The sequence below is a fragment of the Portunus trituberculatus genome, chromosome 36 (genome assembly GCF_017591435.1).
Source record: "Portunus trituberculatus isolate SZX2019 chromosome 36, ASM1759143v1, whole genome shotgun sequence".
In the NCBI taxonomy this organism is placed as follows: Eukaryota; Metazoa; Arthropoda; class Malacostraca; order Decapoda; family Portunidae; genus Portunus; species Portunus trituberculatus.
Window position 1 is genome coordinate 5,977,416 of NC_059290.1, and position 25,863 is coordinate 6,003,278.

The 25,863-nt window shown below is 41.7% G+C and overlaps 1 protein-coding gene across 2 annotated transcripts in view; it reads left to right on the forward strand.

Annotated features, from left to right (window-relative positions):
• The first annotated feature begins 12,115 nt into the window (after window positions 1-12,115).
• Window positions 12,116-25,863, forward strand: part of LOC123513402 (armadillo repeat-containing protein 8-like) — a 64,777-nt gene continuing 51,029 nt past the window's right edge. For both annotated transcript variants that reach the window (XM_045270545.1, XM_045270546.1), the window contains exon 1: window positions 12,116-12,226. In XM_045270545.1, the coding sequence (XP_045126480.1) occupies window positions 12,203-12,226 (24 nt within the window). In that variant the 5' untranslated portion in view covers window positions 12,116-12,202. The remainder of the gene's footprint in view (window positions 12,227-25,863) is intronic.

A 25,863-nucleotide genomic window follows, 5' to 3' on the forward strand; every position in this document is an offset into this window, starting at 1 on the left:
AACAGTGTGGTGATGTTAACCTAAGGTGGCGAAGGAGACGGTGTGGTGATGTCATGTGGTAAAGGAGAGGCTAGGAGAGGGTGTGGTGATGTCAGGTGATGAGGGAGAGGCTAGAAGATGTGGTGGTGTCTGGTGATGAAAGGAAGAGGCTAGATGTGGTGATGTCAGGTGATGAGGGAGAGGCTAGGAGACGGTGTGGTGATGTCAGCTAATGAAGGAGAGGCTGTATGTGGTGATGTCAGGTGAAGAGGGAGAAGCTGGATCGATGATGTCATGATGTGAGGATAGGGGAGGTGTAGTGATGTCAGAGGAATATTGAGATAAAGCTTGCCTCTTGTTACGCACGAACGAACATTGATCGTGCTCGCTGACTATCAAAGGTGCGGGTGTGTCACTTCCTTGTGTTGCCATAGCAGCAGCAGCAGCAGCAGCAGCAAGTGAACTTGCTTCCCCAAAAACAAAGGAATCTTTAAAGATTGCTTTCAGGATCTATATACAATTTGTGGCGGGTATAAATAAGGTTCAAATTACTCAGAATTAAAAATTCCATCGGATGAGAAGGATAAAAAAGGAAAACCATATGTTGAGACTGATGCAGGAATAAAAGAATACTATCATTTTCACCTAATCTTATTCAAGACTCTAGCTCTATGTTTGCAGAAGATATTGCATACTGCATTCCATTCAGCCACAAAATACTTCGATTATTACGTCTCCTCTCCTCGCTGCCCATTCCCATCCCAGGAATATGACGAGAGGGTTGTCTTCCCCTTGGAGTAAAGATTATCTTTTCTCCAAGGTCTTCCCATGCAAAGCACACTCATGGGACTCCACAACACCCAAAAATACCATCAAATTTATCAAATGGCACACTCAAAATACATAGAATATTCTTAAAAACACCACAAAACACTTAAAACACCCGAATTTTTCCAAAACACTTATGGAGCCCAAATACACCCACAAACACTCTTAAAACATCCTACGACATTCCTGAAGTTGGGTGCGACTAATTTCCAGGTGCGACTTTTACTTTGCGCCTTTACCGCTGGATCTTGTGCGACTGCAACTTTGCTACTCTATTTTTGCCCGCCGCTCCTTCGTCTTCCGACCTTCCAACTGCGATTGTATTTCCCTTTTGCGACTCCGCTAAATTACAAAATGGACTCAAGTACGATAACAGAAACATGGTTTTATGAGGCCCTGCGTAGAATGATCCATTTTTTACTTATATACAACTTAATTTCAAGCATGTTAAAGATAGAATTAAGACTGTTAGATTTTAATTACTTTATACACTTCACAGTAACTTTTCTTCTTAGCTACAATAAAAGTATAAAATAGGAGAAAATGAGATCAGTTCGCACAATAAACACAAAGCAACACGGTCTCCAACATTTCTAACTGACAAGACGAGTTTAAAACTTTGTTGACGCCTCAAGAGTTCATGTAATTTTTCTAATTTATAATGAAATTCAGCAGTGATAAAACACTTTTTTTCTCGTAAGTCTAGGTAGTTTCGTGTAAAGGCGGGTTCACACGTGCTAAATCGCGACTGAAATTGCAAGTCCGTAGAGTTTTCGACTGAATGTCAGTGCCTAGTGACTGGAGAAACCAGTCGCAAAACAAGACCAACAAATTGGTCTTGTTCAGTTAATTTGCGACTTTCTTTACGTTGTGACGTCACGGAGTAAGCTTTGAAAATGTGGTCTCCAGATTTAGAGATGTTAGAGTTAGTGAGGGAAAACGAACACATATGGGTCCCCAGGAATTAATTATACAAAAAAAAAAAAAAAAGCTTGCACAAATCGTCGTTCGACGAAAGAAGTGTTTCCCTCAATGCAGAGTGTTGTTGGAGGTGAAGAGTGAAGACTTGTCAGGATTTAATTTGATCGCAATTATGCATAGTCTTCTTAAGATTAGTGTGTGGCAGACACTCCTTTCTTTCCTTCTACTTAGCCAGGGACGTATCCAAAGGCATTTTCTTTTCTGTTGACTCTTCCGGTACGCCAAAAGAAGAGCAACCACCGCTTCAGCATCGTCACTGGAGGAAGACATCTTGGCGGGGAGCTGTTTGTTTACACTCACTTCCTGCCAAGGCGCCAACTAGTCGATACTTTCCAGTCGCTATATGTGACGCTTTCCGACAAGAGGAGCTCAGTCGATGCTTCTAGCGACTTGTAATTTCAGTTGTAAATTGGCACGTGTGAACTTGCCTGAACGTCAGGCTCATACAAAATGAGGAATCTAATCTTTTATAAAAAAAAAAAAGAAAAGAAAAAGTAAATAAAATAAAGTTATATAGCTAGTCAGTCTATTTTAAGCTGGCTTTCTGTTCTCGGGTCTCGGTCTAAGGAAGAGTAAAGTGTTGGCATTTTACCCTGTGTCCCACACCCTCCCACCACCACCTGGTTGCTAGTTCCGCGGTTTTCCCACTCAATTGGACGGTTTTTCAAAGAAGTGGGCGGAAAAACTTTTGTTTAGGCGGACTGACGTGTAATTATGTTTATTGGGTTGTTTTGCATAGGATTGTGTAACTGTGCAAGCCACGGTAGATATTAGTTGAAACATTGCCATAATTTCTTTTCAGCATGCATTGATGTATATTCATTCGTATGTATATTCTTATCTAGATATCAATAAAGTACTACACTCCCGGGCACTTGTGTGTCTGCACATGTATTCCTTATTAACAGGGTTCGTGTTGTGTACTGCCGCGTCGCTCCCAAGAGACTGGTAACAATCCGCGGAGAAGGATACGCTGGGGAGAACTAGTGAAGCTTAATTCCTGTGCAAGTGAGCTGGATACAACAACATGGAGTCCAACACTGTCTCTGCTTTTATTACTCTTCTCACTAACTCTTCTCTGACTCTTTTCCTTCCTGACTCAGTTCTACTTTACTGACTCCTCACAGACTTCTTTTTTACTCTCAGTAGCTCTTTTTATTTACTTGCACACTGACTTATAAGGCGGGTCACACGTGTCAATTTATGACTGAAATTGCAGGTCGGTAGAGTTTCCGACTGACGGTTTGCGACTTTGTTTACAATGTGACGTCACGGAAAAAGGTTTGAAAATGTGGTGTCGATGTAGAGAAGATTTTGGAGTTGGTGAGGGAAAAAAGCACACCTGCCAGGGAACCCTAAATGTGAATTCTACAGCAAAAAGAGCTGACGCAAATAGGCGTTCGATGAGATCCAAGGCTGCCACTCTCCAAGAACTGCTTCCCTCCATGCAGGTGTTGTTGATCGAGGATTGAATACTGGTGATGATTTAATTTGATCGCAATAGTCATCGTCACCAGAGGAAGACTTCTTGTTGGGCAGCTGTTTGTTTACATTCATTTCCTGCCAACCAGATGATACTTCCAAGTCGTTATGTGTGAACGTTTTTCGACTAGAAGGGTTCAGTCAATACTTCTAGCGACTTACAATTTCAGTCACATAATAACATGTGTGAACCCGCCTAGGTTCCATCCACCGCAGCTGGTGACGCAATTAATTCCTGGATAGCCTTTTCCGTGATTTTTCCATACCCTTCCTACTCCGTTTTCTTCCTTTGTTGTGAAAGCATACTCTATACTGGGAGAAGGGTAGAGAGAGAGGAAAAACAGTGTGTGTGTGTGTATGTTTCATCTAGTATTCTCTCTCTCTCTCTCTCTCTCTCTCTCTCTCTGTCAGCCAGTGAGCCAGATAGTCAGCTGGTCCTTTGAACAGTCTCTCAGTGTCTGTTTGTCAGTGCGTGAGTGGGTGAGTGAGTGAGGGCGGCAGTTGAGCTGTCATATCTTGTTTCAACACATTTTTACAAAACTGCTCCGAGGAAACATGTGAATTCTTATCAAAGTTAAGGAAACAAAAGAAGGAAGTAAACAATGGGTCGCATCTTTAGCTCTCTGAAAGTGTCTGCCCACCTGGAGGTGGTGGGCCAGTGTGGCGGCGCCGACCGCCTCACCCTCTGTCTGCCCCGCAGCAGGGGGAAGGGAGGCCGGCGCCTGCTGGGGGCCTTCAACTTCTCCAGCGCGGGTAACGGGGCAGGCCAGCACAGGTCCGCCTACATCTTGGTGGCCGTTGGCCGGGTCGCCAAGAAGGGCGGGAGACTCTCGTGGCCCGCCGTGAGATCCCGCTGGCTGACCTGCTGGTGGGTCTCAAAGCAAACAAGATTGGGCGGCGCTCTGCACTCTTCTTCAGCCTCAAGGCAGGCCAGGCTGATGATGCAGCAGTCGCCGTGTATTACAGCAGGAGGCTCCTGGACGAGCCAAAGCCACCACAGGAGGATCAGCAGGAACAAGGGAAAACTGAGCAGCTCGCCAGCCTGCCCACCCAGGCTGCCGAAACCAAGTTCATCCTGCCCCCATATGCTGCTCATACAAACTCCAGCGACACCGTGGCCGCCTTGATTCCTGAGGTCAGCTACCGTGACCTCACCCCCAAGGTCACGGTGATAGACCTCGTGGATGGCCAAAGATGGGCAGCTCCTCAAGCCCAGCCCTTGCAGGAAAGGATTGAGGCTCCTCAGGATGGCCAGACCGAGGCCAGCCTGTCTTCCGAGGTCGTACACCGTGACCTCGGGGAAGGCCATAGGTGGGTCGCTCCCCAGACCCAGCTTCGTCACAGGAGGGGAGACCTCCGTGGGAGACGGGAGGGCGTTGTCTTGCAGCCTTCTGTTCCGTCTCCCTCTCAAGGAAAGGAGGCCCCGCGGGGTGGCAGAGGCTGCCTGTGTGGTCCCTGCCTAGTGGTCAGCCTGCTCCAGTGTGCGCAGGCTATGACCTTCACTTTACTGGTGTACCACGTGTACCTGGAGTGGTTCTGAGCCTGGTGTCACTGAACACAACCACGCCACGCCACACCGACCACCACTCTTGGCATCACCACACGCTGCACCACACAATCATTGATCATCACTCATGGGGCCTCGTGATGGTGGCTGGTGACGAGTTCATAGTGTCTACAGTAGGTTAGGTTAGGTTAGGATAGGATAGGATAGGCAACGTTAGGTTAGGTTAGGTTAGGATATGATAGGCAACGTTAGGTTAGGTTAGGTTAGGATAGGATAGGATAGGATAGGCAACGTTAGGTTAGGTTAGGTTAGGATAGGTAATGTTAGGTTAGGTTAGGTTAGGTTAGGTCTCTTACTCTCAATCTCAACAGTCTCACTATAACTAGTACAATATTTTGAAAATTAACGCTTTGCTTTCATTAGAATCTTCTGAGTTTTCCACCATCTGGCTTAGACTCAATAGTCACTCTCTAACTAAATTTATCTGTGCTGTCTATCTCTTCCCTAACCCCTCTGACTATAGTAAATTCTTTGACTATGTAACTTCCAAAGTGGAGCACATTCTATTCCTCTACCCTTTTGCACAGATCTCCATTCTTGGAGATTTCAATGTTCACCAGCAGCTTTGGCTTTCCTCTCCCTTCACTGACTATAATGGTGAACTAGCCTTCAACTTTGCTATCCTCATTGACCTAGAGCAACTGGTGCAACACCCTACTCGTATTCTTGACCGTCTTAGAGACACACCCAACATTCATGATCTCTTCCTCACCTCTAATCCTTCTGCTTATGCTGCTACCCTATATTCTCCGTTGGGCTCCTCCGATCACAATTTCATATCTGTATCTTGTCCTATTTCTCCAATCCTTCCTCAGGATTCCCCAAAGCGGAGGTGCCTCTGGCATTTTGCCTCTGCCAGTTAAGGGAACCTGAGGAGGTATTATGCTGATTTTACCTGGAATGATTTCTGTTTTCGTGACAGGGACTCTTGTGCTGAACGCATAACAGAGGTGATAGTGTCCGGCATGGAGGTGTACATTCCTCATTCTTTTTGTCAACCTAAACCTTCTAAACCTTGGTTAAACACAGCCTGTTTTCGTGCTATACATGATAGTGAGGTTGCCCTTTAAATTTCTGTCCGGAATCATGCCAAGTCTGTTCTTCAACTTGCCAAACACTCATTCATAAATAGAAAATGTCAAAATCTTTCAAACTCTACCTCTCCTCGTGACTTCTGGCATCTGACCAAAAACATCTCCAATAGCTTTACTTCTTCATCTTTCCCTCCTTCATTCGATTCTGATGGCACCACTGCCATCTCTTCTGTCTCTAAAGCTGAACTCTTCTCTCAAACCTTTGCTAACACCACATGGTATATATAAAAAAAAACAACAACTCCACCTTGGATGATTCTGGGCTTGTCCCTCTCTCTCCTCCTCCCTCTGACTATTTCATGCCTACAATCAAAGTTCTTCATAATGATGTTTTCCATGCCCTCGCTGGCCTAAACCCTCGGAAGGCTTATGAACCTGATGGGGTCCTTCCTATTGTTCTTAAAAACTGTGCTTCTGTGCTTGCACCTTGCCTGGCCAAACTCATTCAACTATGTCTATTGACCTCTACCATTCCTTCTTACTGGAAGTTTGCCTACATTCAGCCTGTTCCTAAAAAGGGTGACTGTTCTAATCCCTCAAACTACCGTCCTATTGCTTCAATCTCTTGCGTGTCTAAAGTTTTTTTAATCTATCCTCAATAGGAAGATTCTTAAACATCTGTCACTTCACTACCTTCTATCTGATCGCCAGTATGGCTTCCGTCAAGGTCGCTCTACTGGTGATCTTCTGGCTTTGCTTACGGAGTCTTGGTCATCCTCTTTTAGAGATTTCTGTGAAACTTTTCCTGTCGCGTTAGACATATCAAAAGCTTTTGACAGAGTCTGGTACAAGCCTTTGATTTCCATCTCTCCTCTTACGGTTTCTATCCTTCTATCTGCAACTTTATCTCAAGTTTCCTTTCTGACCGTTCTATTGCAGCCGTGGCAGACAGCCACTGTTCTCCTAAATCTTTTAATAGTGGTGTTCCTCGGGGTCCTGTCTCTTTCTATTATTCATCAATGACCTTCATAACCAAACTACTTCCCCTATCCACTTCTATGCTGATGATACCACTCTACATCTTTCCACGTCCTTTCAGAGACGACCAACCCTTTAGGAAGTCAACAGATCACGCAGGGACGCCACAGAACGCCTGACTTCTGATCTTTCTGAAATTTCTTCTTGGTGCAGAGAAAATCTAGTAGTTTTCAATGCATCAAAAACACAATTCCTCCATCTATCAACTCGACACAACCTTCCAGAAAACTATCCCCTCTTCATCAATGACACTTAACTGTCTCCCTTTTCCACACTGAATATCCGCGGTCTGTCCTTTATTCATAATCTAAACTGGAAACTTCACATCCCATCTCTTGCTAAAATAGCTTTTATGAAGTTAGGTGTTCTGAGGCGTCTTCGCCAATTTTTCTCGCCCCTCCAACTGCTAACTCTGTACAAGGGCCTTATCCGTCCTTGTATGGAGTACTCTTCGCATGTTTGGGGGTTCCACTCGCACAGTTTTATTAGATAGGGTGGAATCAAAGCTTTTCGTCTCATCAACTCCTCTCCTCTGACTGACTGTCTTCAGCCTCTTTCTCACCGCCGAAATGTTGCATCTCTTTCTATCTTTTATCGCTATTTTCATACTAACTGTTCTACTGATCTTGCTAACTGCATGCCTCCCCTCCTCCTGCGTCCTCGCTGCACAAGGCTACCTTGTTCCTCTCATCCCTATTCTGTCCAACTCTCTACCGCAAGAATTAACCGGTACTCTCAATCTTCATACCTTTCACTGGTAAACTGGAACTCCCTGCCTGCTTCTGTATTTCAGTCTTCCCTACGACTTGAATTCTTTTAAGAGGGAGGTATTAAGACATTTGTTTCTTAATTTTAGCTAATTTTCTACTACTCTTTAAAGGAGCCAGCACTTCAAGTGGATCTTTTTTTTAATATTTGTTGCCTTTGGCTGGTTTCTCTCCTGCATAAAAAAAAGGTTATCAAGAGTATTTTCTTGACAATAATGTAATGTTGATATCCCTACGACCGCAGAAACACCCACGCTGTCACTGCATCTCAAACTTTGTGAATGCAGCGGAGGTGCGGCACAGCAGTGCTGCAGGTCACTGGCCAACAATGTGTCAGTGATAGTTATTATCGACATACTATACCTACATTTTAGTAAAGCGTTTGATATAAGGTACCACATCATAGGCTCTTAGAAAGATCAGGGCGCATAGAGGAAACAATATTAGGCTGGATAAGGTAATGGTTAGGCGATAAGCGATAGAGAATTGTTATAAAAGGCTGTAATTCCAAGTGGGCTCAAGTAATTACTGGGGTGCCACAGGGATCAATTTTAGGGTTATCACTATTTCTAATATATATTAATGATTTTGAATTAATAGTGATGTTAGTAAATTTGTGGATGACACCAAGATAGGTAGATTGATTGTGTGAGATTCGGATGCCATCGCCTTGTTGGCCAATTTATAAAGGATAAACGAATGGACGTATAGATGACAAATGCAGTTTAACATTAACAAATGCAAAGTATTTTTAGCGTAGGTAGAGGAAATCCACTCAATAGGTACACAATAAACAACGAGGTCCTGGCTGGTAAGTTCAGAATATGGAAAAGACCTAGGAATTACAGTTAGCCATGAATTTTGTCTAAGAAAACAATGCACAGAGGCAAGAAATAGAGTACTGCTGGTGTACTGGGTCATTGGATTAATTTTTGGGGTGAATTCAAAGCAGAAGTCCCGAATTAATATTAATATATTACAATCGTCTTGATAAGAAGTCTTGAAATACTATGTGAATCATACGTGGTACAGTGTTAATAAGGAATATGTATATATTTGATCTGTTGAGCGTTGGAGTGTTGTCCTGTGGCTCTGCCACATTTGGGAACGTGTATACTTAGTTAACAGGTAAGAATATGTCTTTGAAAAAAAAAAAGGACAATAGTGCACCATTGTCAACTCAGTAACTGTTTCCCGAACAACTGTCAGAGAGAGAGAGAGAGAGAGAGAGAGAGAGAGCGGGGTGTAAGCAATAGGGTATATAGAGAATGGCAGGAGAGCGGGCCACCCCTCTGTGCTAAACAAGAACCAAAAAGTAGAGATCATTCTTGATCTCTTCCTCACCTCTAATCCTTCTACTTATGCTGTCACCCTTTCATCTCCGTTGGGCTCCTCCGATCAGAATCTCATCTCTGTATCTTATCCTATTTCTCCAATCCCTCCGCAGGATCCCCCAAAGCGAAGGTGCCTCTGGCGTTTTGCCTCTGCCAGTTGGGGGGACCTGAGGAGGTTTTATGCTGATTTTCCCTGGAATCATTACTGTTTCCGTGTCAGAGACACATCTCTTTGTGCTGAACGCATAACAGAGGTGATAGTGTGTGGCATGGAGGCGTACATTCCTCATTCTTTTCTCAACCTAAACCTTCTAAACCTTGGTTTAACTCAGCCTGTTCTCGTGCTATACATGATAGAGGTTGCCCACAAAAGGTACTTGAGCCTTCCATCTCCTGAATCTCACACACTTTATATCTCTGCCCGGAATCATGCCAAGTCTGTTCTTCAACTTGCCAAACACTCCTTCATAAATAGAAAATGTCAAAATCTTTCAAACTCAAACTCTCCTCGTGACTTCTGGCATCTAGCCAAAAACATCTCAAATAACTTCACTTCTTCATCTTTCCTCCTTTATTTCATCCTGATGGCACCACTGCCATCTCTTCTGTCTCTAAAGCTGAACTCTTCTCTCAAACCTTTGCTCACAACTCCACCTTGGACGATTCTGGGCTTGTCCTCCTCTCCTCCTCCCTCTGACTATTTCATGTCTACAATCAAAATTCTTCGTAATGATGTTTTCCATGCCCTCGCTGGCCTAAACCCTCGGAAGGCTTATGGACCTGATGGGGTCCCTCCTATTGTTCTCAAAAACTGTGCTTCCATGCTTGCACCTTGCCTGGCCAAACTCTTCCAACTTTGTCTATCGACTTCTACCTTTCCTTCCTGCTGGAAGTTCGCCTACATTCAGCCTGTTCCTAAAAAGGGTGACCTCAAACTACCGTCCTATAGCTTTAATCTCTTGCTTGTCTAAAGTTTTTGAATCTATCCTGAATAGGAAGATTCTCAAACATCTATCACTTCACAATCTTCTGTCTGATCGCCAGTATGGCTTCCGTCAAGGTCGCTCTGTTGGTGATCTTCTGGCTTTCCTTACTGAGTCTTGGTCATCCTCTTTTAGAGATTTCGGTGAAACTTTTGCTGTAGCGTTAGACATATCAAAAGCTTTTGATAGAGTCTGTCATAAAGCTTTGATTTCTAAACTGCTCTCCTACGGCTTCTATCCTTCTCTCTGCAACTTTATCTCAAGTTTCCTTTCCGATCGTTTTATTACTGCTGTGGTAGAGGTCACTTCTTCTCCTAAATCTATTTATAGTGGAGTTCCTCAAGGTACTGTCCTATCGCCCCCACTCTCTTTCTATTATTCATTAATGACCTTCTTAACCAAACTTCTTGCCCTGAGGACACCACCCTTCATCTTTCCACGTCCTTTCAGAGACGACCAACCCTTTAGGAAGTCAACAGATCACGCAGGGACGGCACAGAACGCCTGACTTCCGATCTTTCTAAGATTTCCGATTCGGGCAAAAAAAATCTATAGTAGTTTTCAATGCCTCAAAAACTCAATTCCTCCATCTATCAACTCGATACAACTTTCCAGACAACTATCCCCTCTTCTTCAATGACACTCAACTGTCTCCCTCCTCCGCACTGAATATCCGCGGTCTGTCCTTTACTCATAATCTTAACTGGAAATTTCACATCTCATCTCTTGCTAAAACAGCTTCTATGAAGTTAGGCGTTCTGAGGCGTCTCCGCCAGTTTTTTCGCCCCTCCAAATGCTTACTCTGTACAAGGACCTTATCCGTCCTTGTATGGAGTACTCTTCGCTTGTTTTGGGGAGTTGCAGTCACACAGTTTTACAAGATAGGGTGGAATCAAAAGCTTTTCGTCTCATCAACTCCTCTCCTCTGATAACTGTCTTCAGCCTCTTTCTCACCGCCGAGATGTTGCATCTCTTTCTATCTTTTATCGCTGTTTTCATGCTAACTGTTCTACTGATCTTGCTAACTGCATGCCTTCCCTCCTCCTGCGTCCTCGCTGCACAAGACTTTCTTCTTCCTTTCATCTCTATTCTGTCCAACTCCCTATCGCAAGAGTTAACCAGAACTCTCAATCATTCATATCTTTAACTGGTAAGCTCTGGAACTCCCTCCCTGCATCTGTATTTCCGACTTTCTACGACTTGTCTTCTTATTAGAGGAAGGTATCGAGGCATTTACTCCATAATTTTGGCTGACGCTTTTCCTCTCTGTAGAGAGACAACACTCAAGTGGGCCTTTTTTTTAATGTCTTTTTTTTTTTTCCTTGGTTGGCCATCTTTCCTACATAAGAAAATAACTGAAAAATTTATATATATATATATATATATATATATATATATATATATATATATATATATATATATATATATATATATATATATATATATATATATATATATATATATATATATATATATATATATATATATATATTGATTATCGCTAGTTTGAGACCAAAAATAACAGCGATACCGATGAATTGATAATCCAGAAAAAAATATTGGATAGCTGATCACCCGATATCGTTATCGCGATAAATTTTAACGCTAATTTTTCTCGATAACGTCCATCTATAGTGGGTCAGACATAAAGGGCCACGCCAGCCAGAACCGCGCTCAACAACAACGAAAGTATCTGTTTCTCTCATTCTCACTTTTATCAGCGAGAAGAGAAGGGCAAAGCAAAATTGTAAGGACCCGCGGCCTGCGTTACATAAACCTCTTAACGCTGAAACTGAAATTGCATAGAAGCACGCTATTCAGCGTTACTCTTCATTCCCCTATCAGACTATCCCATCTCATCTCTATCGGCGAGGAGAGAAGAGTCTTTCTGAAAGAAGAGATAGATGCGGCGCAGAAGTGTTTCGGAATGTAAAGTGCTTGGTATACATTGTTTGTACCGTATCATTATGCCCTAAATATTCGTGCGTAGAAAGTTCCTCAACACATCTGCTGTATAAATAATAAAATTATTTGAGAAGATACTTTATGATGAGTGTACAAATTATGTTTCTGTAAATTTTTGTACGTTTTTTTTATACTTTTATTTTGTCATTTGGATGTTTTGTGGTATTGCAATCAGATGCATCAAAACACAGCTGTCAGGAGGTGAGGGGCCGGTCTGGGGGTGTCTGCTGTTTCACATCCTATTATGGAAGTTTTACCCACATATATGGTAAGCATTCTTGTCGTTTAATGTTGTTTTAATGCCTAAGGACCCTTGCTAGCCCAGCGCCTCCCGGCCTCCTCCTGCAGGAGTGGCGGGAGAAGGCCACGCAGTTAGCTGAGGGCAGGTCATCCTCAGCACTGGGCTTCGCACCTCGTGGGCCAGGCAGCACCAGGGCCAGGCCGCCACCCCTTGGTGCTTGACGCTCGCCGGGGACAATGCTGCCCTGGTTAGGTGCAGTAGAGTGGTGCCCAGGACGTGTGGTGCGCCATTGACATGGGAGTGGCAGGGCGTGTTAGAGTGGTCGCCTCTGTTGTTTGCCTGGGGTTGTTAGTGTTTATTTAAAAAGGAATAAGTTTCTTGCATTATTTTGGAAGAATGTTAAGAAGGTATTGAGATCACAGCAGAATTTCATATTAAGGTCAATTTGTTAGGTTTCTATTAATTAACTTGAGTTTCATTGCTGATCCCATTGAGTTGATCTTGATAAAAAAAAAAAAGTAATTTTCTGCTAAAAATGAGCAGTCAATACTTGACAATGGCAGAAATGTCTAGTTATGAATCATTGAAGGAATCCAGGAGGGAGTGTTAGGAGGCCAGTAAATTGAGCTTAGAAAGGTTAGGTATGGTTTAATGCAAATAATGCTCTAAACTTTGTTGCTGTTAAGAATTTGATAAGTTGCATATGAAGGACTCCATGTGGTGGCTGGGAAGTGTTGCATGGTGGAGGTGGTGAGCATAGTGGGGCATGTGAACAAAAAAGAAGATGATCACGATTATCAATAAATCAATAACAATAACCTAATTGGCAGTTACTGATAATTGATGACTGTCAAGAAATCTACAGCCCAATAACTGATAACTGATAAATCCAAAATATTTATCCTAGTGATAACAATGTGGATAAAAAAAAAAAAAGATAGTTCCAGCTCTTGTTTTTTAGCCTTATTGAAAACTTAGAAAAATCTTAGAAAAAAAAAACTTCAGATCCAGTGTTTATCTTGACTCTTCACTATTGAAAAGTGCTGTTTTGATTTAAATTTGATTTTGAAAGTAAAAAATTTCAACATACTGATATTACAAATACAGAAGTATCTTGAGTTACGAGCACCTTGCCTTACAAGTAATACAAGATGTGAGCTGTTTCTTGGTCAGTATTTTGCTTTGATTTACGAGCCAAAATTTTAGTTGTGAGGTAGCTCCAGGTGTGCTGCCACTCTTTTGTGCAGCAAACACCCACCATCCCACCTGTGACTCTTTCAGTTAGTTAGTTTCTCTCTCTCTCTCTCTCTCTCTCTCTCTCTCTCTCTCTCTCTCTCTCTCTCTCTCTCTCTCTCTCTCTCTCTCCCTCCCCCTCCCTCCCCACTGTAGAAGCATTTCTGGTGTTGAGCTACTAGCATTTTGTGGTTTTATGCAGTTATTTAGCTAAATTTCTTTTGTCTGACTATTGGTCCTAAGCAAGTGACACATATCATAACACATGTTGAACTCACTTCTGAAACATTTTGAAAAGGGGGTTGTAACAAACCTCCTTGGACTGCTATTTTGTGAAATGCCTTGCAAATGAATAAGAGGAAAGTATGGCAAACAAATAAAAAAAGTCAATGAAGAAAACTAAGTAAAAAAAAATGTAGGAATGAAGTCCAATAATAAAGTGTAGCATTAATGTAAGTTCAGTTCAGAGATTAATGGAGAATTAGTGGCGAAGGAAAGTACAGTGGTACCTCGTGATAACAGACACTTTGAAGGTAAGAAGTTGTCCGTTACTGAGAGTTGTTTATCTGCGAGACCCTCAACCTTTCTATTTTTCAGTAATTTATTCCCTTTTTTAAAAGCACAAAAAATATTTTGAACATTAAAACCACGTTATTCTACGCTCAGTGCTAAAATAAAAGATTTTTTTTATTATCTAAGAAGTGTATAGTAATAAAAATTGATCTTAACAAGAACAGATGAATTAAAGATATAGTGGAGATTCAATACATAAATGTCTAAACACTCAAACTTTTCAATACTTGAACGCAAAAGTTTGATTTAATACTCGAAAAAATATCTGATAGTTGAACGTCCACACATGAGGTTGTAAACAAAGGCTCCCTGGCATCCACCTTCCCCATCCGCCAGTTGTGACTTGTGCTGCCGCAGTCATGAGAATAACATTCTCTTGCATTCTATCTGTAGGTTGTCATTTATAAACTAATATTAACACCAAAGGCTTATTAGTGGTGAAAATATCTGGTAATCAAATGGCCGTACATATGGTCATATACAAAGCTCTGTCATCTCCCTTCTTGCAGCCATCACTGTACTGTTCTGATACTGTATTACCGGTAATACTGGTAATCCTGGGATTATGGTAATATTGATATATTTGATGCCAGTGCGCATCCCTAGTCCTGCCTGTCTTGGGAAAAATAATATTCTCCTGCGTTTTGTTGGTAGTTTTTCATTCAGAAATTTACAGTGGCACCAAAGAGGCTTATTAGTGATGAAAATAAGGAGTTTAGTGAGAGTGCAAGTGTTAGTGAGTCACAGGCCTCCATTAGTGGATTCACAGGAATCACACCAGGCAAAAAGCTAGAACAACGTTTTCGTAGATAGTGACTCATCCTCCAGTGACCTCCCTCCTCCTCTTCCCCACCCTTCTCCCCTCTTCTTCTAAGTTATCCATCACCAGCCTTCACTTATGGTATATACAAATCAAAATTGAAAAAAATAAATAAATACATTGAAATTTTTACAAACTTGAGGTTTTGCTAAGATTAGAATGAATTACTTGATTTATACGTAGGTATCACCTGTCGAACTTTTTAATACTCAAACAGCCATTTGGAATGAATTAAGTTTGAGTATTGAGTCTCCACTGTGTAGTGTAATGGCCGATTCCCATGTGGCCTAGTGCCATAGTGCTATTCTTAACAAGTATTTAATGACTGCCTGAAGGACCTTCTGAGGTGACAAAGGAGGGAGGAAGACAAAGGATCGTCAGGGTCAGAGTAGACTACCTCCACAATATTGCCACCTCTATAGATAGCAGGGCTTGCCTCCTTTCCTAACCCCACTCCACCTTACCCTCTGTCTCTGTCTTTCTTTCTGTCCTTCTGTTTCTATATAAATTGGTGTGTTTCTGAAATTATTTTTGTTCCACATCATTGTTGAGGTAAAAATCAAGACATGTCTCTAGAAAAGTGTTCCCCATCCTAAGCGTGGCATCTGAGCAGGGAAGTGTGACATGGTCCTGCTGAATGCCAATACCTCCCACCTTACATATGCTTTCTCTCTATAGACTATTGTCCTGCTGCAAGCTCACCATATGGCCACCCTCACAGCGAGTCTAAGGCAGTAATATGCAACATGAACAAATACTTCTTGGAAGAAGTATGTACTTAGGAGAGGGAGGGGAGGGAGAGGTTCGGAGAAGCGCTGTGTTGTTGTTACTTTGCACCACCGCGCTGAAAACACAATTTGCTCATTATGTCATCAAGAAGAAGAAAATTTTGAAATCTTTTCCCACGTCATACTAAATTAACCTCAGTTAAAAGAAGAAAGAAATGAAATTGTAGACCTCCAAAGACCGGTAAATGAAGAAAAAATCAAGTGATTGGAAAGTCTTTGTTTATGTTGTCTGCACTTAGTCAACCTGGGTTCTCTCTCTCTCTCTCTCTCTCTCTCTCTCTCTCTCTCTCTCTCTCTCTCTCTCTCTCTCTCTCTCTCTCTCTCTCTCTCTCTCTCTCTCTCTCTCTCTCTCTCTCTCTCTCTCTCTCTCTCTCTCTCTCTCTGTGGCAGTGTCATTATCCTTGCTTGCCCAACAACATTCAAACAGAAATGTATAACTAGCAATTCACTCTGGCAGGCCAAGGGTCAAACCAACCTGGGATCCCATTTAGCATGCAGGAGTAGATAAACCCAGACCTTTTTTGGCTTGCCATTATGATTCCCTAAAAATTGCTTAGTATATGACCAGTCCATTATTTAGCAAAATCCATTACTTCAAGGTCCATTATCGTGAGGCACCAATATATATATGTATATATATATATATATATATATATATATATATATATATATATATATATATATATATATATATATATATATACAGTAAAGTCCCAGGTTACGTCGGTCTCGAGTTACGTCAAACTCGTAGTTACGTCAGTCCACTATAAGGCAATTTAAGATTAAAAAAATTGGAAATTTATAAATCGTAAAGTGCGGGATTTATTGTTATTGTTGGTGGTTGCCCGCCACACCACCCGCCTCACGCTTGAATACAATAACACCCTACCTCAGTTCCACCACACCATCGCCCCTAGCAAGAGTGTTATACTACTTTTGGATTTACTGACTCAAGTTCTTAGTATCTTGCTCAATGGCACCAAAGAGAAAACTTCTTAGTGACAGCAGTGATGCTAAGAAAAGGAAAACCATTATGCTACAAGAAAAAGAGGACATAATTGAAAGACATGAGAAGGGAGGCAGCAGCTGTGTGTGAGGGAGGGAAGAAGAAAATGGGAAGCCCGTTACCATGACAATGGGGAGGTTGACGACCTTGAGGGCTCGCACACCCATCACAACAATAACAACTCCGTAGCCTTCGCCTGGGCCACAAGACACTCGCAGCTGACTTGCACCGTCTCCGCCTGTCTGCTGATCCCTATTGCCCTTTCCTATTGCATTTCCTGCCCCGCTGCCCACGCTTCTACTCCCACCGCACTGCACTACGCTCCCAGCTGTCCACCCTGGGCGTCACAACATTCGACCTGCCCACCCTTCTGGCGGCCTCAGGCGTCCACCCCTCTCTGCAACCTGCAGTCCTTCGTTCGTGGCCCTAATCAACAACAAAAACAAGCTTGTGTTTCATATTCCTACATAGTTGTAAATAATATAACAATATAACCTTTAACTTACCTGAATGACCATAAACAATGATTGGTTGAAAACTCCATAATATGCTTTGAAATGTACGGAAACTCGAGTTATGTATAAAATCGACTTACGTCATGTTTCAGGAACGTAACTCTGACGTAAACCGAGACCTTACTGTATATATATATATATATATATATATATATATATATATATATATATATATATATATATATATATATATATATATATATATTTTTTTTTTTATATAAGAGGGAGAACTACCAAGGGCTAAAAAGTAAATATTAGAAAAAAAGGCCCACTTGAATTGTAGTCTCCATAAAATAATCAAAAGAATTAGTCAAAATACATGGACAAATGTCTTGACACCTCTCTCTTAAAAGAAGTTAAGTCATAGGAAGATGGAAATACAGAGGTATGAATGATTGAGAGTAGTGGTTAACTCTTGTATTAGAGGGTTGGACAGAATAAGGATGAGGGCAAGAAGAAAACCTTGTGCAGTGAGGCTGCAGGAGGAGGGGAGACATGCAATTAGCAAGATCAATAGAGCAGTTAGCATGAAAATAGCGATGAAAGATAGAAAGGGATGCAACATTTCGGCAGTGAGAAAGAAGCTGAAGACAGTCAGTCATTGGAGGGGAGTTCATGGGACGAAAAGCTAATGATTCCACCCTATCTAATAAAGCTGTATGAGTGGAACCCCAAACATGTGAAGAGTAGTCCATACAAGGACGGATAAGGCCCTTGTACAGAGTTAGCAGTTGGAGGAGCGAGAAAAACTGGCAGAGACGCCACAGAATGCCTAACTTCATAGAAGCTGTTCTAGCAAGAGATGAGATGTGAAGTTTCCAGTTAAGGTTATGAGTAAAGGACAGACCGAGAATATTTAGTGTGGAAGAGGGAGACAGTTAAGTGTCATTGAAGAAAAGGGGATAGTTTTCTGGAAGATTGTGTCAAATTGATAGATTGAGGAATTGAGTTTTGGAGGCATTGCAGACTACTAAGTTTTGTCTGCCCCAATCAAAAATCTTAGAAAGATCAGAAGTCAGGCATTCTGTGGTGTCCCTGTGTGATCTGTTGACTTTCTGAAGGGTTGGACGTCTCTGAAAGGACATGGAAAGATGTAGCATAAGAGCATAGGAGTGGATAGGGCAAAAAGTTTGGATAAGGTCATTAATGAATAATTGAAAGAGAATGGGTGATAGGACAGTACCCTGAGGAACACCACTATTAAAAGATTTAGGAGAAGAACAGTGGCTGTCTGCCACGGCTGCAATAGAACGGTCGTAAAGGAAACTTGAGATAAAGTTGCAGAGAGAAGAATAGAAATTGTAGGAAGGCAGTTTGGAAATCAAAGATTTGTGCCAGACTCTATCAAAAGCTTTTGATATGTCTAACACGACAGGAAAAGTTTCACAGAAATCTCTAAAAGAAGATGACCAAGACTCAGTAAGGAACGCCAGAAGATCACCAGTAGTGGCTGTGATGGAAGCCATACTGGCGATCAGATAGAAGGTTGTTGTGAAGTGACAGATGTTTAGAATCTTTCTATTGAGGATTGATTCCATCACAACTTGCAAATTGCAAACACAAATCAGAACATCCGTGGCAGGACTGAACACTCGCAACTTCTCTCATACATGTAATAGTGCCTACCTGCACCTCCTCACTTTACTGAACAACAATTTCACCTACAGCACCCAGCCATAAATTCATTTATTGCTACTACATTTTGCACGATTAAAAGAATCATGAAAGTTAACATAAACGTAAATAAATAATTCTGGTTTTGAGGAAATGAAATGTCCTTCCTCCGCACCCCCTATTCTCTCACTTACAGGTTCTATCACTGGGAGGTATCATATATATATATATATATATATATATATATATATATATATATATATATATATATATATATATATATATATATATATATATATATATATATATATATATATATATATATATATATATATATATATATATATATATATATATATATATATATATATATATATATATATATATATATATATATATATATATATATACCAGCTATTGTGTTTTATTGCTATCACACACCCATGACAAGCTGCTAAAATTTCATTATCGCGACCTCAGATGCCTGCTATCGCGCTCCCAGCCATGATGTCATGGCATATCTGAGTGCTCATTGGCCAAAACTGCCTTCCCGCCAAGATGAAACACAGTCTCTGAGTGTGCGTCCTCCCCACTAGATGGTGATAACCAGATTCTACCATTTTTTGTGCTCACAATGGCCACCAACCATCCATGCCGTCCTCCTACCATCGCCAAATGTAAACCAATGAGACAAGACAGAACCGTAGCTGTGAAATGTTGTTTATGAATGCGCCCAGCCATTTTGGTCATGACGTCATGGGATAAATACAATGAGCTGATGTAATTTTTTTTATGTTATAACCTTGACATGTTTTAATTGGTACCAATGGATTATACAGTAATTAAAAAAAAGGTAAAAATGAGGGATATTAGGAGTAAAATTTGTGGTTGTGGCACCAATAACAATTTTCACCATTAGTTGTTCAATTATCGCGTTTATATATATATATATATATTATATATATATATATTGGATATATATATATATATATTATATATATATATATATATATATATATATATATATATATATATATATATATATATATATATATATATATATATATATATATATATATATATATATATATATATATATATATATATATATATATATATATATATATATATATATATATATATATATATATATATATATATATATATATATATATATATATATATATATATATATATATATATATATATATATATATATATATATACACACACACACACACACACACACACACACACACACACACACACACACACACACACACACACACACACACACACACACACAGTAATACTCCGCTTAACGAACGTTTGTGTAACGAATTTCCAGTTTAATGTACTATATAAAGTTAGACCAAAAAGTCCGCATAACGTACAACCACATCCGTTTTAGCGAATTTTCTGGGTTTGAATTTGCCAGGTGAGGGACCGAACGCAGCAGCTTCGCTGTGATTGGCTGGCTCCTTGCCTAAGCTGGATCCAAGATTCTTTAACAACGTCAGAGCAACCTCCTGCCGCGAAATGGCTTCCATGAATGCTTGGAGGGACGTTGACAAGGTTGCTATGAGGTTGCTCTGAGGTTGCTGGGAACACCACCTCTGGAGGTGGTGTTACAGTCTTATATATGCATTTATGTTCACAAAACAACATTTCTATTAGCTTTTTACAAACCTTGCCCCCAAGAACGGATTGTTTTGTAATGCATAAAGTGAAATCTTACATGGAATACCAAAAAATAAAGCAGAGATGAGATTGGTCACAGACGAAGCAGAGACTCACGGCGACTTGGCCGCTTCTTCTTCTTCTTGTGACCCTTTTAGCTTGAGTGTTGTCTTTCACCACGATATTAAATTTATGTTTCCACTCCTCTATTGCCTGCTATAATGGATATCATATCTTAGTATTCATATATGCTCATGCCATGAAGATAACCTCGAGTCCATGGCACTGAGTGATAGTGAATTACTAATGAAATACCGCGGTATTTCATTAGTAATTAGGGATTAGAATGGTCACTCTTTTTAGGAACAGGCTGAATGTAGGCAAACTTCCAGCAAGAAGGAAAGTTAGAAGTCGATAGGCATAGTTGAAAGAGTTATAATAATAATAATAATAATAATACGGTTTATTAGACATTGCAGCCCAAAGGCTGAAAATTTACAGAAAACGGGTGGATGTATTTGTACATACTTTAAAAAACAAAACAAAACAAAACAATTAAAGACTTAATATTATACAAGAATAACTTAATATTATACAAGAATAAACGAATGCATCTTGTTACTGTGTGTTTATTGCGTGTACCATGGCTGGCACAGCACTCTTTTTGTAGCGATCGGTTCTGGCTCTGATTGGCACGAGTGTGTTGGCGTGCCTCACCGATGTACGATTATGTGGTGCAGTGGGGGGGAGGTCACGGTGGCGGGGGTGGTGCAGCAGCCGGCGGCCCATCTGTTCCAGGAGTAGCGTGTGGCAGTCCTGCAGGGTGTTGAGCTTCAGGGCGTGCAGGGCGTCTTGGTAGCTGGTATAGTTGCTTCCCAAGATCAGCCGACACGCCCGTTTTTGTACTTTTTGTACTGTCTCCAGTTGGCGGCGCTGGGTGAGGGTCAGTGAGCTAGACCATGCAGGGGATGCATATGTGAGCTTCGGCAGGATAAAGCAAAAATACACTCCTGCCAGCTCACCGGGGGGGGTTCCCAGGGTCTTGAGTTGCCTGAGAAGGTGTAGTTTGTAGGTCGCAGACTTGACCAGGTTGCCGACTTGAAGTTTCCAGGTGAGCTGGTCGTCAATGGTCACGCCCAGCAGCTTGGCCGACCTGACCACCTGGAGGGAACTGTTGCTGATGGAGACATGGGGGCGGGACTGTAGCAGCACTAGTAGAGGTGTTTATGTGCATGATTGTGGATTTATTTGCGTTGTTTGTGATGTGGTTGTTTGTCATCCATGTGTGTAGTGTGTTGAGGAGTGCTTGGAGTTGAGTGTAGTCTGGGTTTGTGTTGCTGAGTGTGACGCCTAGTGTTGTGTCGTCAATATATTTCCATCTGGATGGAGTGTCCGTGTCGTTAATAAGGAGGAGGAAACAGAGAGGTCCAAGCTTGGTCCCTTGGGGGACGCCGCAAGTGAGGGGCTTAGAGGTGGAGGCCGCTCCTTGATACCTGACTACCTGTTGTCTGTCAGATAGGAAGTTTGCCAGCCATGCCACGATGTTGGGGGGAGGAGCTTTGTTGATCACAGTGTTGTGGTGCACTAAATCAAAAGCTTTTTTGAAATCAATAAAGGTGAGGGCTACAGAGGTCTTTCGTTTATCCAGGTTACTGTGAATAAAGTCAAGGAAGCTGATGAGGCAGTGTGTGGTGGAGGAAGATTTTACATTGCCGTATTGTTGTGGGTCTATGTGGGGGGTGAGGTGAGAGTAAGTGACTTTGAAAATAAAATCTTTGCATAGGAGACTTAGGATTGGAGTGATTGATATTGGTCTGATATCGTTGAGGGACTGTGGGTGAGATGTCTTGGGGATTGGTGTGACATGCGCTGTTTTCCAATCAACAGGACACGGGATTGGTGTGACATGCGCTGTTTTCCAATCAACAGGACACTGGATTTGGGATAGGGAGGCGTTGATGATAGAACAGAGTGGGACGGCCAGCTCAGGTGCAAACTCATGGTAGAGTCTCATGGGAGGGTCAACAGGTGTGGTGGAGTGCTTAGCCTTCAGCTTAAGGATGGATTTAATGACCTCACTTTCCTGAATTAAGGGTAGCGGGGCAGGAGCAGGGAGGTAAGTCGTGAGGGAGGATAGGTCTAGGGGTGGAAGGGATTGACAGATACCTGAAAGGTGAATGTTAATCTCCTCAGCAGCTTGTTGGGCGGGGAGGTGTGAGATGCCAGGGATGGGTGTTGATGGGTTGGTGAGGCCACATATGTTCTTAATTTTGGATATTGGTTTGTTTTAGGTTGTGGAGTTTGCTTGTGTAGTGGTTGGCTTTCACTTTCTTGATCTCCTGGATTACTTTGTAGCGTAAGGTCTTGTACAGCAAAGTATTTGTGTAGAAAGCCTTGTTGCGATGTCCTATTAGGCGTTTTATTCTTGGCGTAATCCACGGGGCATCAGCTGAGTGAGTTTGCATTGTCTTTAATGGGAAGTAGTTGTGGTATGCTGCCTGGATGGTATTAGTGAAGCATTCCCACTTCCTGTGAATGTTTTCTTCTTGCAGAACATCATTCCAGGCCAGCAAGGTGCAAGCACGGAAGCACAGTTATTGAGAACAATAGGAGGGACCCCATTATGTTCATAAGCCTTCCGAGGGTTAAGGCCAGTGAGGGCATGGAAAACATCATTACGAAGAATTCTAATTGTAGACATAAAATAGTCAGAGGGAGGAGGAGAGGGAGAGACAAGCCCACAATCATCCAAGGTGGAGTTGTGAGCAAAGATTTGAGAGAAGAGTTCATCTTTAGAGACAGAAGAGATGGCAGTGGTGCCATCGGGATGAAATAAAGGAGGGAAAGATGAAGAAGTAAAGTTAGTGGAGATGTTTTTGGCTAGATGCCAGAAGTCAAGAGGGAAGTTTGAGTTTGAAAGAGTTTGACATTTTCTATTTATGAAGGAGTGTTTGGCAAGTTGAAGAACAGACTTGGCATGATTCCGGGCAGATATATAAAGTGCGTGAGATTCAGGAGATGGAAGGCTCAAGTACCTTTTGTGGGCAACCTCTTTATCATGTATAGCACGAGAACAGGCTGAGTTAAACCAATGTTTAGAAGGTTTAGGTTGAGAAAAAGAATGAGAAATATATGCCTCCATGCCAGACACTATCACCTCTGTTATGCGTTCAGCACAAAGAGATGGGTCTCTGTCATGGAAACAGTAATCATTCCAGGGAAAATCAGCATAATACCTCCTCAGGTCCCCCCAAGTGGCAGAGGCACCTTCGCTTGGGGGGATTGGAGAAATAGGACAAGATACAGAAATGAGATTGTGATCGGAGGAGCCCAACGGAGATGAAAGGGTGACAACATAAACAGAAGGATTAGAGGTGAGGAAGAGATCAATAATGTTGGGCGTGTCTCCAAGATGATCAGGAATACGAGTAGGGTGTTGCACCAGTTGCTCTAGGTCATGGAGGATAGCAAAGTTGAAGGCTAGTTCACCATGATGGTCCTCTCTCAGTGAAGAGAGAGGAAAGCCAAAGCTGGTGGTGAATATTGAAATCTCCAAGAATGGAAATCTCTGCGAAAGGGTAGAGGGACAGAATGTGCTCCACTTTGGAAGTTAAATAGTCGAAGAATTTACTATAGTCGGAAGAGTTAGGGGAGAGATAGACAACACAGATGAATTTAGTTAGAGAGTGACTGTTGAGTCGAAGCCAGATGGTGGGAAATTCGGAAGATTCTAGAGCGTGGGCATGAGAGCAAGCAAGCAACATCCAGCTTTGGAATGGAAATGAGAATAGATAAAGTAGGAGGGAACAGAGAATGGGCCACTGTCACTTGCCTCAGACACCTGTGTTTTGGTGAGGAAAAGAAGATGAGGTTTAATAGAGGAGAGGTGGTGTTCCACAGATTGAAAATTAGATCTAAGGCCACGAATGTTGCAGAAGTTAATGTAGGAAAAGTTGATGGAGGTGGTTGTCGCTGAGAGAGGCGTCCGACTGGGGATATTTTTGGTTCCCTCCCCAGAAGGGGACTCTGAGGCATGGTAAATTGGAGTACCCATTTTTCATTTGAATTTTGATTTTCTAGTGAAGGGTGTATGTGTGGTAAGTGCATGTAGTTTTGTGTGAAGAAGGAGAGTTGTTTTTAGAGGGCAAGCTGTGATTGCCCCCTTGAGTTGTGAGACACAAAGGGAAACGTTCAGCGAGATCACAACTAGCTTTGATGGAAGGTTCACAGCACCCTCTGAACTAGTGCTATTAGAACTCACTGGGAGTAAGTTATCTCTACTATTTTCAAGTCAGCAGACTCTATTAAGAAGGCTGGTGAGACCGTATCTTCCTTGCAAACTAAAAGAACCACCTGAACTCGTGACCCTGCAATGGATAGAATGGAAAGCCTTCTGGAAATGTGGTACATAAGTTTTGTATGCGGTACAATGATGAGCCCTTTGTTTACATTCCACATGTTGCCAGCTAGCGCTTTTCTGCTCCACTCTCCCTCCCTTCATAAATTTAAGGTCATCAACATTATAAAGTTACTTACATACATACATTAGTGTACATTATAATGACTTAAATTAAACTGCTTAAATGTTTAACTTCATAATGTTTACTTTTATTAAACCTTTTACTGTACTATGATGCACTCTCGCGTTGTTTACTCTTAATGGAAGCTCAAGTCACGGGTTAAACTTGTTATGATTGGTTCGCGTAACGAAAATTCGCGTAACGAAGTTTTTTTTTAGGAACGTAACCCCTTCGTTAAGCGGGGGTTGCCTGTATATGCATGTACAAAAAGGAATTTTGGGATTGGCGTAGGTGAAAATAGGGGAAAATGTGCACGAGTGGTAGGTGAAAGTAGGAGGTAATGCGCACGAGTGGTAGGGAGAAATAAAAATTTAGAGTGGCAGCCTTGCGGCCTGTGCTTCGCTTAATATGCATCACTCTCACCCAAGCTGGCGTTCCCCAGCCCTAAGAAGCACAACTTCCTGCCTATCAAAGATAAGCTTGAGTTTAAAAGAAAGTGTGAGGCAGGTATAGTTCACAGTGTCGTTGCACTGCAAATAAGTGTCCCTAGATCAACAGTATCAATAATTTGGAAGAACAGAGACAAGTACTGCAAGATCACTGCATCATGCAAGTGTTTTTTATTTCCAAAAATGTACTGTACAGCACCCTAATGTGTTTAATAAAAAAAAAAACTTGATATAAATGAAGTACTGATCTAGTCTAGGTTAGTGTTTTTAAAGGTTATAATGATGTTTTGGTGGTCTAGGCTGGAGGTTGGTCCCTATCCCCCTAATTCTTAAGTATCCTATGGGAAAAATTACTTCACGATTCGAATTAACGCTGATTCGACTGATGAAAAACCGCCCTAACCCTGTCGAATTGTAAGGATCCCCTATATATATATATATACAGTAAGGTCTCGGTTTACATCAG